The sequence below is a fragment of the Emydura macquarii genome, unplaced genomic scaffold (genome assembly GCF_026122565.2).
Source record: "Emydura macquarii macquarii isolate MOO-44397 ecotype Brisbane River unplaced genomic scaffold, CSIRO-AGI_Emac_v2 contig_1045, whole genome shotgun sequence".
Taxonomy (NCBI): Eukaryota; Metazoa; Chordata; order Testudines; family Chelidae; genus Emydura; species Emydura macquarii.
Window position 1 is genome coordinate 14,218,610 of NW_027131182.1, and position 13,517 is coordinate 14,232,126.

Below are 13,517 nucleotides of genomic sequence, written 5' to 3' on the forward strand. Positions count from 1 at the left end.
TGGTCTCTCTTGGGATTGGAAGCAATCTGAATATTTTGTGATCTTTGGTGTAAGTCACCATTTATCACTAAGCTTGCCTGGGTGGCAATATAGATTGGAGTGCCCAAAGGAACCATCTGTGACTCCATGGTAGGACTGTCATAGTACTTCAGGAATTTACAGCTAGTAGATTGGTAAAATCTAATTACAGAACATACCACCAGCTTGTGGTGACACAGACAATGGTACAATAAAAGATATTACCTCATCCACCCTGTCTCTCTATAGGATTCTAGGCACTTACAGTTATATCTGCATGCATGGTAATAACTGTATTTTCATAATGCTAAAGACAAACACTTATTTTTAAAGTGAAAACCTAGAATTTGTGGAATCAACTGGAATAAAGTTGATAGTAAATAAGATAAAACTGTATTTTCATATACCTGTAAATTTTTTATATTTAGTGCTTCCTTCATTTGATGTTTCAAAGTTGAATGGCTGTCCCAAGAAAGACTGTAGTTTTTCCTGAAAAGTTTGTGTTGGAGTCAAGTTTAATGGCAGATGTAGTTCCGTTTTCTCTGACCTGAAAATGCATCAAGAAAAACAAGGTTACTTACCAGTAACTGATGTTCTTCAAGATGTGTTGCTCATGTCCATTCCACTATAGGTGAGTGCACGCCACTGTGCATGGTTCCCGGAACTTTTTCCGCCTTAGAAGATCCTGTAGGACTGGCTCTGGTGCCGCCTGGAGTCCCACACACATGCCACAGTATATGAGGCACTGCCGGCCCTACGCCTCAGTCCCCTCAGTCCCCAACTCTGGCAGCGGGGACAGGGGGTGGGTTGTGGAATGGACATGAGCAACACATCTCAAAGAAAATCAGTTACTGGTAAGTAACCTTGTTTTCTTCTTCGAGTGATAGCTCATGTCCATTCCACTACAGGTGACTAACAAGCAATACCTTGGAGGTGGGTAGAAGTTACCGGTGAGCTGCCCTCAGCAAGGCTCTGCCGAATCCCACATCCTCTCTCACCTGCTGGACGATGGCGTATTGGGACGTGAAGACATGCACCGACAACCAGGTGGCGGCTTTGCAGATATCCTGCAGGGGCACTCTCTCCAGGAAGGCTGTAGACGAGGCTTGAGCTCTGGTAGAGTGCGCTGTGATGGTTCCCAGAAGCAGCACCCTCATCTGCTCAAAGCAGAACTTGATGCACGATGTAATCCATGAGGAGATGAGCTGGGTGGAGACAGGTGAGCCTTTCATCCGGTCCGCCACTGCAACAAAGAGCTGCATCTATTTCTGGAATGGCTTTGTACACTCGATGTAGAAGGCCAGGGCTCGTCTCACGTCCAGCGACTGCCATCTCCTCTTCTCCTCTGAACCATGAAATTAGGGAAAAAACACGGGGAGAAAAATATCTTGGTTACAATGAAATTGGAAAACCACCTTGGGCAGGAAGGCTGGGTGCAGCCTCAACTGCACCTTATCCTTATACAATACTGTATAAGGGGGCTCCGAGGTCAAGGACCTGATTTCAGAGACCCTGCTAGCTGAGGTAATGGCCACCAGGAAGGCTACCTTCCATGAAAGCATGAGCGAGGCCACAAAGCCATGGGTTCAAAGGGGGGCCCTGTAAGTCTTGAGAAGACCAGGTTGGGATCCCAGGAAGGCACCGGGTCGCGGACCTGCAGATACAGCCTCTCCACCCCCTTGAGGAATCTGACTGACATGGGATGGGAGAACAGGGATCTCCCCTATAGCAGCTGGTGGAAGGCCGAAATGGCCACCAGGTGAACTTTCAATGAGGCCAGAGCCAGACCCTGGAGCTTTAGCTGGAGCAGGTACTCCAGGATCGCCTATATAGGCGAGATTCTGGGCGGAATACCCCGGGACTCCACCCAACTGGTAAACCGCCTCCACTTAGCCCGATAGGTGGAAGGTTTCCTGCTGCTGCTGAGCTGGACTTGCTGGACCTGCACTGAGAAGGCTCTCTCTCCTTCCGTCAGCCACAGAGCCTCCAGGCCATGAGGTGCAGGGAGTCCAGTTCCAGGTGCAACAGGCAACCATTGTCCTGGGACAGAAGGTCATGCTGCCTAGGGAGCTCCATGGGTGGGGCAATTGAGAGATCCAGCAGCAGCATGAACCAGTGCTGTCCCGGCCAGGCTGGAACGATGAGTATGACGTCCGCCCTGTCCCCCTTTATTTCCAGTAGAACCTTGGACAGGGGCGGAATGGACAGGAACACGTACATGAGGGTCCCCACCCAGTCGGCGAGAAATGCGTTGGAAATCGACCCAGTCTCGCGACCCCAGAGTGAGCAGAACCTCGGGCATTTTGTGTTCCAGGCTGACATGAATAGGTCCAGTTGGGGAACACCCCAATTTTGGAGGATCGTAGTCACTACCACCAGGTGCAGTGACCAGTCGTGGCGAGGTAGAAATGACCGGCGGAGGCGATCTGCTTCGTCGTTCCTCACTCCCGGGAAGTGAGAGGCAGTCAAGTGGAAGTTGTGCCTCAGAGCAAAGTCCCACAGATGGGTAGCTTCCTTGCAGAGAGCTGAGGAGCACGCCCCTCCCTGCCTGTTTATATAAAACATAGCTGCGGTGTTGTCCGTCAGCATCTGCACCACTCTGCCTGTCACCCTGCACGCTAGGCGAATAGCCCTCAGCTCCTTCACGTTGATGTGCAGGCACCTATTCTCCCCCGACCAGAGCCCCTGAGTGCTCAGGTTGGCACTGATGTGGGCTCCCCATTCCACATCCGAGGTGTCAGAGATTAGGGTGACCAACGGGACCAGTTCCCTGAATGAAACGCCCTTCAACACTGTCCTGGGAGATCTACACCAGTCTAGGTAGGCTAGGATGGGCGGGAGAACTGTGACCACCCAATTCAGTGGGTGTCTGCTCGGCACGTATACTGAGGCCAACCATTATGTGCAGGCCACCATGTGGCCTAACAGCTCCAGGCAGTGCCTGCCTGTTGTCATGAGGCATCGATGTAGCTGGGAGGTGATAGAGACTATCGCCTCGAAATGTGGCTGATATAGGAAGGCTCTGGCCTGGGAAGCATCCAGGGTGACTCCAATTAATTCTATGTGTTGCACCGGGGTTAGTGTGGACTTCTGCTTGTTTATGAGCAGTCCCAGCCAGCTGCATGTGGAGCACGTGAGGGTCATTCTCTCCTGTACCTGGAACCTGGACCTGCCCCTGATCAGCCAATCGTCCAGATAAGGGAAGATCTGCACACCCTTTCATCTCAGGTGGGCAGCCACTACCGCCATGCATTTGGTGAACACCCTTGGAGCCGAAGATAGGCCAAAGGCCAGGGCTGTAAATTGGTAGTGGGAGCCAGCCACTGTGAAGCGGAGGAAGTGCCTGTGGCTAGGGAGGATGCACCCATGAAAGTATGCGTCCTTGAGGTCGAGGGCGGCATACCAGTCTCCTGGATCCAGAGAAGGGATTGTGGAGGCTAGGGAGACCAAGCAAAACCAGAGTCGTTTGACATATTCCGTCTTCTAAGCCACCTATTTCTGTCCCGATTTCTGTAGGGTAAAAAGAGCCCAGGCGGAAGCTTTGGTCGCTGCTGTGCCTGGGGCCGTGACTACTGCCTGGAAGCCTGGGGCATGTACAAGACCAGGGAGCAAAGCATGGCCCTGGAGTTCTTCAGACTGTGCAGCTTCGCATCAGTTTGATTGGAGAAGAGGGCCAACCCATCGAAGGGGAGGTCCTGGATTGATTGCTGCATCTCCTGGGACAGGCCTGAGGGTTGCAGCCACGAGCCCCTCCTCATGGAAATGGCGGAGGCTATGGCCCTACCCGCCGAGTCAGCAGCGTCACTGGATGTTTGGAGCGCTGCCTTAGCCACTCTGATTCCTTCATCCAGGATGGTGGTGAAGTCTGCAGAGTGGTCCTGGGGCAGGGCCTCAGCAAACTACCTGAGGGAGTCCCACAAATTAAAATTATATCTCCCCAGGAGGGCCTGATGGTTGGCAATCCTGAACTGAAGGGCTGCTGTGGAATAAATTTTTCTCTCAAACAAATCCACAAATGTTTGTTCTCCTTGTTCTTAGGAATGGAACCAGGCTGACCTTACCTGTCCTGCTGGTTGGCTGCGTCCACCACCAAGGTTCCCACATCCAGGTGAGTGAACAGATACTCGAACCCTTCGGCCGGGACATAATACTTTTTCTCAGCCATCTTTGACGTAGGGATGACCGAGGAAGGGGTTTGCCACAGGGCCTTTACAATTTTGAGGACCCTACGTTGACTGGTAGAGTCACTCTCACTGTGGCAGCTGCTGCCAGCACATTGAAGAGGGTATCAACAGCCTCCTCTAACTCCTTCACCTCCAGCCCCAAGTTAGAGGCCACCCTCTTGAGCAGCTCCTGGTGCGCCCTGATACCCTCCAGAGGTGCCATATGGTCTGGAGAGGAGGAAGAGGACTGCCAAGGCATGTCCTGCGGGTGCTCCCCTGCCTGCCAAAGGGATACACCCGTAGAGGGGCCCTCCATGGGGTCCGAATCCTAGTCTGAGGAGTGGTGTCTATGGGCCTTCTCCTGTGCCAGGGGCACAGACTGCACCACTGCTGACAGGGTGGATTGGGGCCCTGGTCCTATCTGGATGCCCCATGGGGCCCAATAAGGCCATCGTTGCGACTATTGTCCCAGGGGCCAAACCAGGGGCTGACTGTTCCACCTGCTGTGACGCCTTGTGGGGGCGTCGGCTGTCTCCCCTGTGGGACCCCGAGCCACTAGACCGACGGTGCCGTGGCCATCCACGGTCCCAGGTGCTGTGCCGTGGACCATCTTCTCGCCACCTCCAACGTGGAGGACGACGAGGACCGACTCCGTCGCTGCGAGCGGAGCCGATGAACGGAGGCGCACTCCGAAGAGCTCTCGGTACCGAGGACTTGCAGCACTGCTCACCCCTTGGTGATCGGGACTGGTGCCTCTCCGAACTCCGCAGTGCCAAGCCTGACTCCAGCGACCAGGTTCTGTGTCGGGGACTGTGCAGTGCGGGGTCCTCAAATGGCAACCGGGTTCTGCACCGCCTCGGTGCAGGCGAACCCCTCGGTGCCGAGGCCTCCAATGGTGACCAGGTTCTGCACTGCCTTGGTGTGGGTGAACTCCTTGGTGCCGGGGATCTGGAACAGTAGCTGTCCGAACGCCACCTGGCAGACCTCGACCGGTGCCACCTCTTGGTCTGCGCTGCCTCCGATGCCGGGGACTGACGTCAGCGCCGAGGGAGACTCCGCATCCTGAGCCGAATCAGGCCAGCTCGACACCGCTGACCTGGAGCGACTGCTGAGGGAGCGTCCTTGCTCTACCCCCGGTGGCCATCTCACGGGAGATCTTCTTCCCCGTACTGGGGATCTCCACTGCCCTTCTGGGGGCCCCAACGTGGGCTTCCTCGGGACACCAGCCCCTTCTCCCTCCGCGGGGCGGGGCGGGAGGTGGCGTAGGCAGGCCAACAAGGCTCTTGCCGCCTGAAAAGCCTCCGGTGTCGACGGCATCAGCAGGGGCACTCTCCCACTCCCAGAAGTCGGGGGAGGTTTCCTGCTCAGAGATGCAGGCACCGGAGAAGACTCTACGGGCCGTGGACGGTGCATCTCCGCACTTGACCCTGCCCATACCGACAGCGTAGGGGAGTGTCTGTGCTCCATGCGCTTTCGCTTCTTCTTCGGCACCAGGGACGTTGCTCAGTGCCAAGTTGAGCCCGGTGCCGGCAGTGCACTCTGCACCAAGGTGACGCTCGGTGCCGAGATGGAGCGGGACAGCTCGGACACTGGGCAGAGTGCTGCCTCCATAAGCAAGGCTTTTAACTGATCTCTCTGTCCTTCTGAGTCCGCAGTTTAAAAGCCCTGCATATCTTACACTTGTCTTTCCTATGCTCTTCCCCCAGCCATTTAAGGCACCAATCGTGGAGGTCGCTGAGTGGGAAAGCCTTCCCACAGGAGGCATACAGCTTAAATCCAGGCGACCGGGGCCCAGCCACTCTAAGTCCCTCAGGGACTTCTTATCTAACTACACTACTTAACAAGTACTTAAAACTAACTGAAGTACTTTGAATAACAAAGAGTTCAAATAAGGGGAATGGCACTTGCAGAGAGCAAGACTAGTTCCAGCAACCGTCACGGGTGGAAAGAAGAAACTGAGGGGGGCATAGGGCCGGCAGTGCCTCATATACCATGGCATGTGCACGGGACTCCAGGGGGCACCAGTGCCGGCCCTAAGGGGTCTGCTAAAGGGAAAAAAGTTCCGGGAACCGTGCACGGTGGCGTGCACTCACCTATAGTGGAATGGACATGAGCAATCACTCAAAGAAGAACTGTTAATTAATGACAAAGTAAATCTGTGGAGAACCTAAGGAAATTCTGTGGAAACATCTATCCTTTTTCTGAAGAAAAAAACTTCCACAAATAATTATTAATCTGAGGCACACTGATTAAATGCTTATCTATTTAAATCTTATATCTCTGAACCTGAAGTAAGTGTCTTAAAGAAAGGATACTACCTTTTTATACCAAATAAAATACATGTACATGATACTATATAATAATGCTTGAGTTCCCTTAATTGAAAAAACATAACTCACCTTGAGAAGTCACCACCGCATTGACAGTACAGATTATAGGCCACACCTATTGAAACAGACATTTTCCAGTCTCCAAGTTTGTGTGCTAGCCACACAGCCTCTGGAATCAGTCCACCAACAAAGAGCAAGTCAAGAGCATATTCAGCTGTCCATACAGAAGAAAGGTTCTGGTCTCTAACAGCACTGGTGACCACAGAGTGCTGCAGTGGAACAACTCGAGGGAACCGGTCTATGAAAATATGTTTTTAATAATGTTAATTACATATCCTGCAGGTTAGTTAAAATAAATTCAAAGTTTATATTGTGGAATTCGATTGCACCACCTTGTTGCCCAACTAATTTTTTTTTAATTATCTTTTTAACACAGTATATGATTTTTAAAGAATAATATGGGGCAGATCCTCAGCAGGGAAAAGTTGTCATAGTGCCTTTAAACTTAACAGAACTATGACAATTTCCAGAGGCTGAGGATCTGCCTGTATAGGCTTTCCTTTACTATCAAGTGTCTTCTCCCTATCTAGGCACTTACAGACTGACTGAACAAGTTGCCTCTTAACTTTCTACAATAAATGCCCCAAAATTTTGTTATCATAGAGTTTGGGTTGACCAACAGTGCCTTATGCCCTTCCAGAATGTCGAGTACACCTATACTCAAACCTTTAAAAACAAGAAAATAACTTAAGATACATACTAACCCTACCCCTGCAACTTTAACTCTACTTCCTGCAGCTGACAAGAGCCACTGGGGATATACGGTAAGAATGTTTCAGCCAGGACTGCCCTATAATAAGCAGACATAAGGAATAACTACGTAAATGTGCCCTTTTATTTGGTGTACAGTGTCCCATCGAATTGTATTCTCTCATTCATTTCCATAGACTCCAACTTTCCTTCACTGTGTGAGGGACAACTGTATTGACTGGTGCAGGGATTACTTTCCGTAGGTTGCCACAGTTCACTCTGTGATATGAAGAGAGGTACATCTACTTCCACAGGTATCATGGACTCCTCACTTCTATGATGAGTTAGAGGTCGGTTGTGCAAGCAGATAAACATAATAGTCTAGTATTGCCATGGAGATTTGTAGCACTATGGTCACATAAATGACTGTGCACTACAGGGCAGAGATAAGCGCAGGGGATGTTCCAGAGAAAATCCTTAGGACTAGGGTCAAGGTGTGGTAATATATGGCAACTCGTGCAGAATAGGTAAAGTGATCAAACATAGACCCGAACTAGCCTGCTGATAATCACTAAGACTGCCCTAAATGCAACTTTTGTCTTATTAAGGATGTGGTCTGAAAGTTTCTCCTAAGTACCCACGTTCTGTGTCCCAATAGTGCTTCATGTCACCTAGAAAGATAGAGTGCTACTATGTCTATTATGGACAGGTTGGGGCACCATTCATAGAGGGCAGAATTAACACTGTGGGGTGGGGCTGGTTTGTGCCTTAAATAATTATTTTCTAGTTTTCAGAAAATTAACTATAGATACATGCAATGTTTAGAAGGGTACAAGGAACAGCTACTCAACCTAAAACCTGCCATGTTGTCTTTGGGCAGTGAATTTCTATTATTTTTTGAGGAAATGTTGTTAGTGGGGGGAATGGGGGAAGCATGGTTGGGGGGTACAAGGTTTCCTAAGAACAGCTCACTGCCACTCAGCTATCAGCTTGGCTTTCCTCCTGGCCCCTCTATATTCCCAGTAGGGCTGCAGGGGCCATGGAGAGGAAGGAAGATAGTAACCAACTGACTGTGTGAGAGACATCTACCAGCTGGAGGGAGCTAGTGGGAGTGAAGGTGAGCCCCACACACTTTACTGCACTTTGGGACTAGCGTAAGGGAAAAGGACTCTGCACAACATTCTGCAGCATGGGAAGACTACAGAAGTATGAAGTGGCCCATTAATCTTAATGAGGTGTTCTCAGTTGAGGTGTTCAGAAAACCATGTGGAGATGAATACAGCCTGACTCAACCTGAGAGGTGTGAAGTGATCCATTCACCTTGTGGGATGCTCTTCTCTCCCCTCTCCCAAAGTCTACCTCAGCCTCTGATGTGGAGTACCAATTTTCAAGACAATCTCACAAGGTATGTGAGGATAACAGCAATGTGAATATTAATATCAGCTCTTTATTGTGAGGACTATGTCTAAGGAACTAACTCCCTGACTAAATGACTCCAAATTAGTACCAAGAAGTATACCTCTTCAACTCTCATGGCGTACCAATACTCCAAATAATCTCCCTACATATATGACTTTTAGAGCATTTTGAACATTAGAAGCTCATAATGTAAGGAGCATGTGGTATGATTACATTACCGTAATGCTGCTTACTAAAACTTTCCATCTTCCCTTTAGTTAATTAAAGCTATTTTCCTTGACAATAATTCCACGGTAAAAATGAAGAATGCATGTAGATGTTAGAGCACTTTGAAAGATCAGGTCCTAAACCAGAAACACTGCTCTCAGGGCAAAATTTCCAAAAGGAACCCTTGCAAAATGCAGAAAGAGAGCACCTAATGTGCAAACACACATTCCCAGAAAGCTGTCAAGGTCAGGACTCAAACTCATAGTATATAGTGCTGCTTGGATTTAATTGACACAGCTTGAGTCACCCAGTTACTCTAATGTCAGGCTGTTTGGACCACCAAAGCTTGCAACACAGTCCCACTCCTTTTGCATATGCACAAATGATTTTCTCAAGCCACACTCTAGATTCAATTTATATCCTGAATACATATTAGCATACTGTTTCTTTCTCCAGAAGGGTTGTATGTGTCAGACTTGCTGAGATTAATCCTGAATGGATGGTACCGATTTAGGGAGGGCCAGAACCAGAGTTTGAGCCCCAAATGTGTACCAAAAAAGTATTGTAAGAACTGTAAGTTTTGATGTCACATTATGATTGTTTTTAGGGAGAGCTGTATCTTGGGAATCTCTTGTTCAAACAACCTCAAATTTGGATCACTAACTACGCTGGATCCCCATAAAGCACAACAATTTTCAAGACAATCCAAGTAAGCATGTGGATTATAGAATGAACAGAGAATACTCTGTACTATACTTTTAAACTATGACATGAAAGCTTAAATATTTAAACATTAAAATATTCTCAGCAATTACCACTGCTATTTGTTTTAAAAAATATTTGTTTTATTGGCATGAAAAAATGCACAAAAATGCCTGAACAAAAACAAGTATAATTTTATCCTTAATATTAGTAATCCTAAAAAATAAAAATCACATAGCTAAAAACAGAGGACTTACCCTTTTAAGGTTAGACAACATTGACACAAATAACATAAATCATAACAGTGAATGAGAGTTAGTTAAAATATTTTTTGTTTAACAGAATACCTCGATTGATGTGAAGTGGAGATAGAATATCAACATTATGTGGTGGAAGTATATAAAGCAGCTGATTAGTGAAGTAGGCAGCCATGAATCGTGCCATGGACTGAATCACAGCCACAGCAGCTTCAGGATGAACATATCTTATCATGCACAGTTCATGTTGAGAATACTCAGCATCTAAGAGAGAGATAGCTAATTAAAATGTTTTTGAAAATAATAAAGAATTGCTACAAAAACAGAGCTAGAACTGTTTAATTACAGCCAACACAACTGTTTGCACTGAACAAGCAAACTGTGGCCCTACACATTTCCCCTAACAACATTCCTGAGCCTTTTAAAACAGAAAATATGGAAGCCTCTGACTATTAATTACTTGTTAGTAACAATTACCCTTGAAGATTTCTTACAACTGTAAACTAGAGATGGGCCCAAACCACTAAGTTTAGATTCAGGTCTGAGAATGAACTTTCCCAGAGTTTTGGGTATTCAGATCTAGGGCTTTGATTCAGTCTTTTATAAAGCAAGGGGCTTCGTCACAAAATTTGTATCCTCATAAGAATACAGATGTTTCCAAAGTTTTTGTTTGGATTTAGGATTGTGACCAACTGTGCTATAATACATACATCACACAAAAAGAAAAACATGAGATTCCTCAAAGCCTGATCCAAAGTCCACTGAAGTATACAGAAGTCTTTCCACAGACCTCAGTGATTTTGGATCAGGCTCTTAAAAAAGGGAACTTAATTAACTCACACTAAAACTATAAAATATACAATTAAAGCTGTCTTCCAAACATTCACTCTAATTATTACAGACGAGACAGAATTTCTGCATTCAAAAAAAAAAAAAAAAAAATTAAGAGACAGGAACACTGATGATTCAGAAGTGGGGCATTAAGGAATTAGAGGTTGAAGAATGGAAATAATTAAGGAACTCTAGGCTCTATCAGAGTTACACATGAAACCCATTTTCCATCCTTTAAGAAAAAGATGTATACGGTTTGCAGGGAGCTCTTCGAATTTTAGAAGGGAATCATGGTGTCAAGATCTTACAGAGGTATAAAAGTTAGACACCAGGTTATCTAAAGAATATCAACATACATTAGTAAACGGACCTGATCTTTTTTTTTTTTTTTTTTTTTTTTTAACAACATACCAGAAAAATCTTCCATTTGCCTTACAGAAAGCCGAGATCTTCTTAGTATCTCCCTCACAAGATGATCACTCAGCCCCTGAGCTTCACTTAAGTTGTAGTGATATAGGTGACAATATAAAATAGCAAGATAATACCTCGTTTGAAGAAACTGTGTCCTCTTTTCTCCTACATTAAAAAAGGAAACAAATGCAGAATTGTATATTCAAAAACAAAGAAAGATAAATGTATGTGCAACGGGTCACACACACAAAATATCAAAAGAGGGAGTTGCAGCTGTAATCCAAAATGCAGAAAAACTGGAAATATGCAATCAGGCAGAAGCAGAGACAAAAGAAAAAAAGCAAATATAGTACAGTACCGTGTTAAATGTATACGAGTAAAAAAAAGGTGGAAAGCAGCGTTTTTCTTCTGCATAGTACAGTTTCAAAGCTGTATTAGTCAATGTTCAGTAGTAAAGAACAACCATAATGTTTTGTGCAGAGATACGAACATTTCCAAGTTATGAACAACTCAATTCCCGATGTGTTCATAACTATGACATTCTACTGCATTTTTTTCTACCTTCTTACGCTCTATAATTACATCAGGGGGTAAACACCAGAGAAGGAGAAGAGCTATTTTATCTAGAGGACAATGCTAGTTCAAGAACATATGGGTAAAAATGGGCCATGCATAAGTTTATGCTGGAAATTTGAAAAGGGTTTCTAATCACAGAGGAATGAAGTTCTGGAACAGCCTTCCAATAGGAGTAGTGGGAGCAAACAACCTAATTAGTTTTAAGATGGAGCTTAATAAGTTTATAAACAATATTATCCAGTGGGGTTGTCTGCAATCCTGGCGTCTGGACTCAATGACCCAAGAAGTCCAATCCAGTCCTATGTTATTCTATCCTCCTCACTCCCCAAATAAATTTTCAACTAGTCTTTGATTTAAAACAAAACAAACTTCTGTAGTACTGTATACTGTAGTAACTATCCTTTGTTTGTTTTTTCAAATGTACTTAAAAGTCTTCTGGACTCAATTTTTCTCCTGAGCAAATTTTGATTTCAAGATAAAAGCTCTGGAAAATAGGGATCTATTCCAAAAGTGTTAATAGCATCTTAAGTACAGCAGAGAAGTATAAACAGCCCTTCCAGAATATTGTGCAAACATCTGAAAACTGAAAAGATGAATACTGCACCATTTTCCCCTTGCCTTTTGGTTTGGTTTCTTGAAGAGCCTTCTTCCAAAGATCCACAGATTCTTCATATGAGCCTAAAAGAAACTGCTCCTCACCTTTAAAAAAACATATATTCAACAAAATTACAAAGGTATTCACGTCTTTTCACACACAAATGCACCAACATAGACACATATACATATATATATTTTTTTCAGTCCAAATCTTTGCCTGTCATTAAATATATGATTTTTAAAAACTATGTCAGAGAAGCTGTCATAAATGGTAGCACACTTCTGCAGCAGCTGCTACATCTGCCAATGTCTCAGTCTCTGGAAAACCACTATTCCAGCCAAATGACCATTTGGGAATATGAAAATAATAATTCTGAACACAAACTTTTCTGGGTTAAACATTTTTGACTGCTAAATCATTATTAAAGTGGAATTAAAATTGGTTACAACCTCTTTCCACAAGGCTTTCATTAACTGTCACTTTTTAGCATACTAACAGTAGGCTCAGAAATGTTAAATGTTTTTGAACCATAAAGTTTTAAATTAGTTAATAGCTTATTCATGGTATGAAACATTTCCTGTTATTTTTCAACTTTTACATCACTTGATTTGTAGTTTTAGTAATCAATAATTGTAATGGTGTGGCACCCACCTATCAGAAGCGCCCCTTCTGGCTGGGTGTGTCTGCAGTCTTTAAATAGTCCTGGCCCAGGTATCTGGCTATACTTCTAAGGCTTCCTCCCTGGAGCCAACAGTTTCACTCTCTCGGTTTACTCTGGCCCAACTCTCCAGCTGTGCCATTAAGTAGTTACATTCCCCTTCTGGGGAATCTATAGCTCTCCGATTGTAACCCAGTTCCCCAGTCACCTATGCGGGGACTCTGGCCTGCCCACTACTCCAGATCCCAGCCCAGGGACCCTAAGAACAGCACCCACATGCCACCAAGTCCCTTAAACTAACTGCGTTCAGTTCCCTGGCTCACTTCCCCATGGCCCCAGCCTTCCCTGATGCTTCACTCTTACGTCAGGACTCTTTTATGTTCAGGCCCAGCAGCCAACCAGGAACTCTTCCTCACGCTGTCAGTCCCTGCTAGCACTGAGCTGTCCGTAGTGCTGCAGTCCCCTTTGGTCAGCCAGGAGCCCCACCTGCACTCCTCTGGCTCCAGCAAGGAAATGACTGTCTTTGGCGCTGCAGCTCCTTTTATACGGCCTTCCTGGGCCTTGACTGACTGCTCCCTGCAGCCTCTCTAGCCTGCT

At 46.1% G+C, this 13,517-nt stretch overlaps 1 protein-coding gene across 1 annotated transcript in view; it reads right to left on the reverse strand.

The window, feature by feature from the left end:
- Window positions 1-13,517, reverse strand: part of CPLANE1 (ciliogenesis and planar polarity effector complex subunit 1) — a 168,169-nt gene that overhangs the window by 104,186 nt on the left and 50,466 nt on the right. The window contains exons 13-17 of the mRNA XM_067545544.1: window positions 12,283-12,363; window positions 11,089-11,253; window positions 9,937-10,110; window positions 6,581-6,809; window positions 426-565 (exon numbers count right to left, since the gene is read on the reverse strand). Of these exons, the coding sequence (XP_067401645.1) occupies window positions 426-565; window positions 6,581-6,809; window positions 9,937-10,110; window positions 11,089-11,253; window positions 12,283-12,363 (789 nt within the window). The remainder of the gene's footprint in view (window positions 1-425; window positions 566-6,580; window positions 6,810-9,936; window positions 10,111-11,088; window positions 11,254-12,282; window positions 12,364-13,517) is intronic.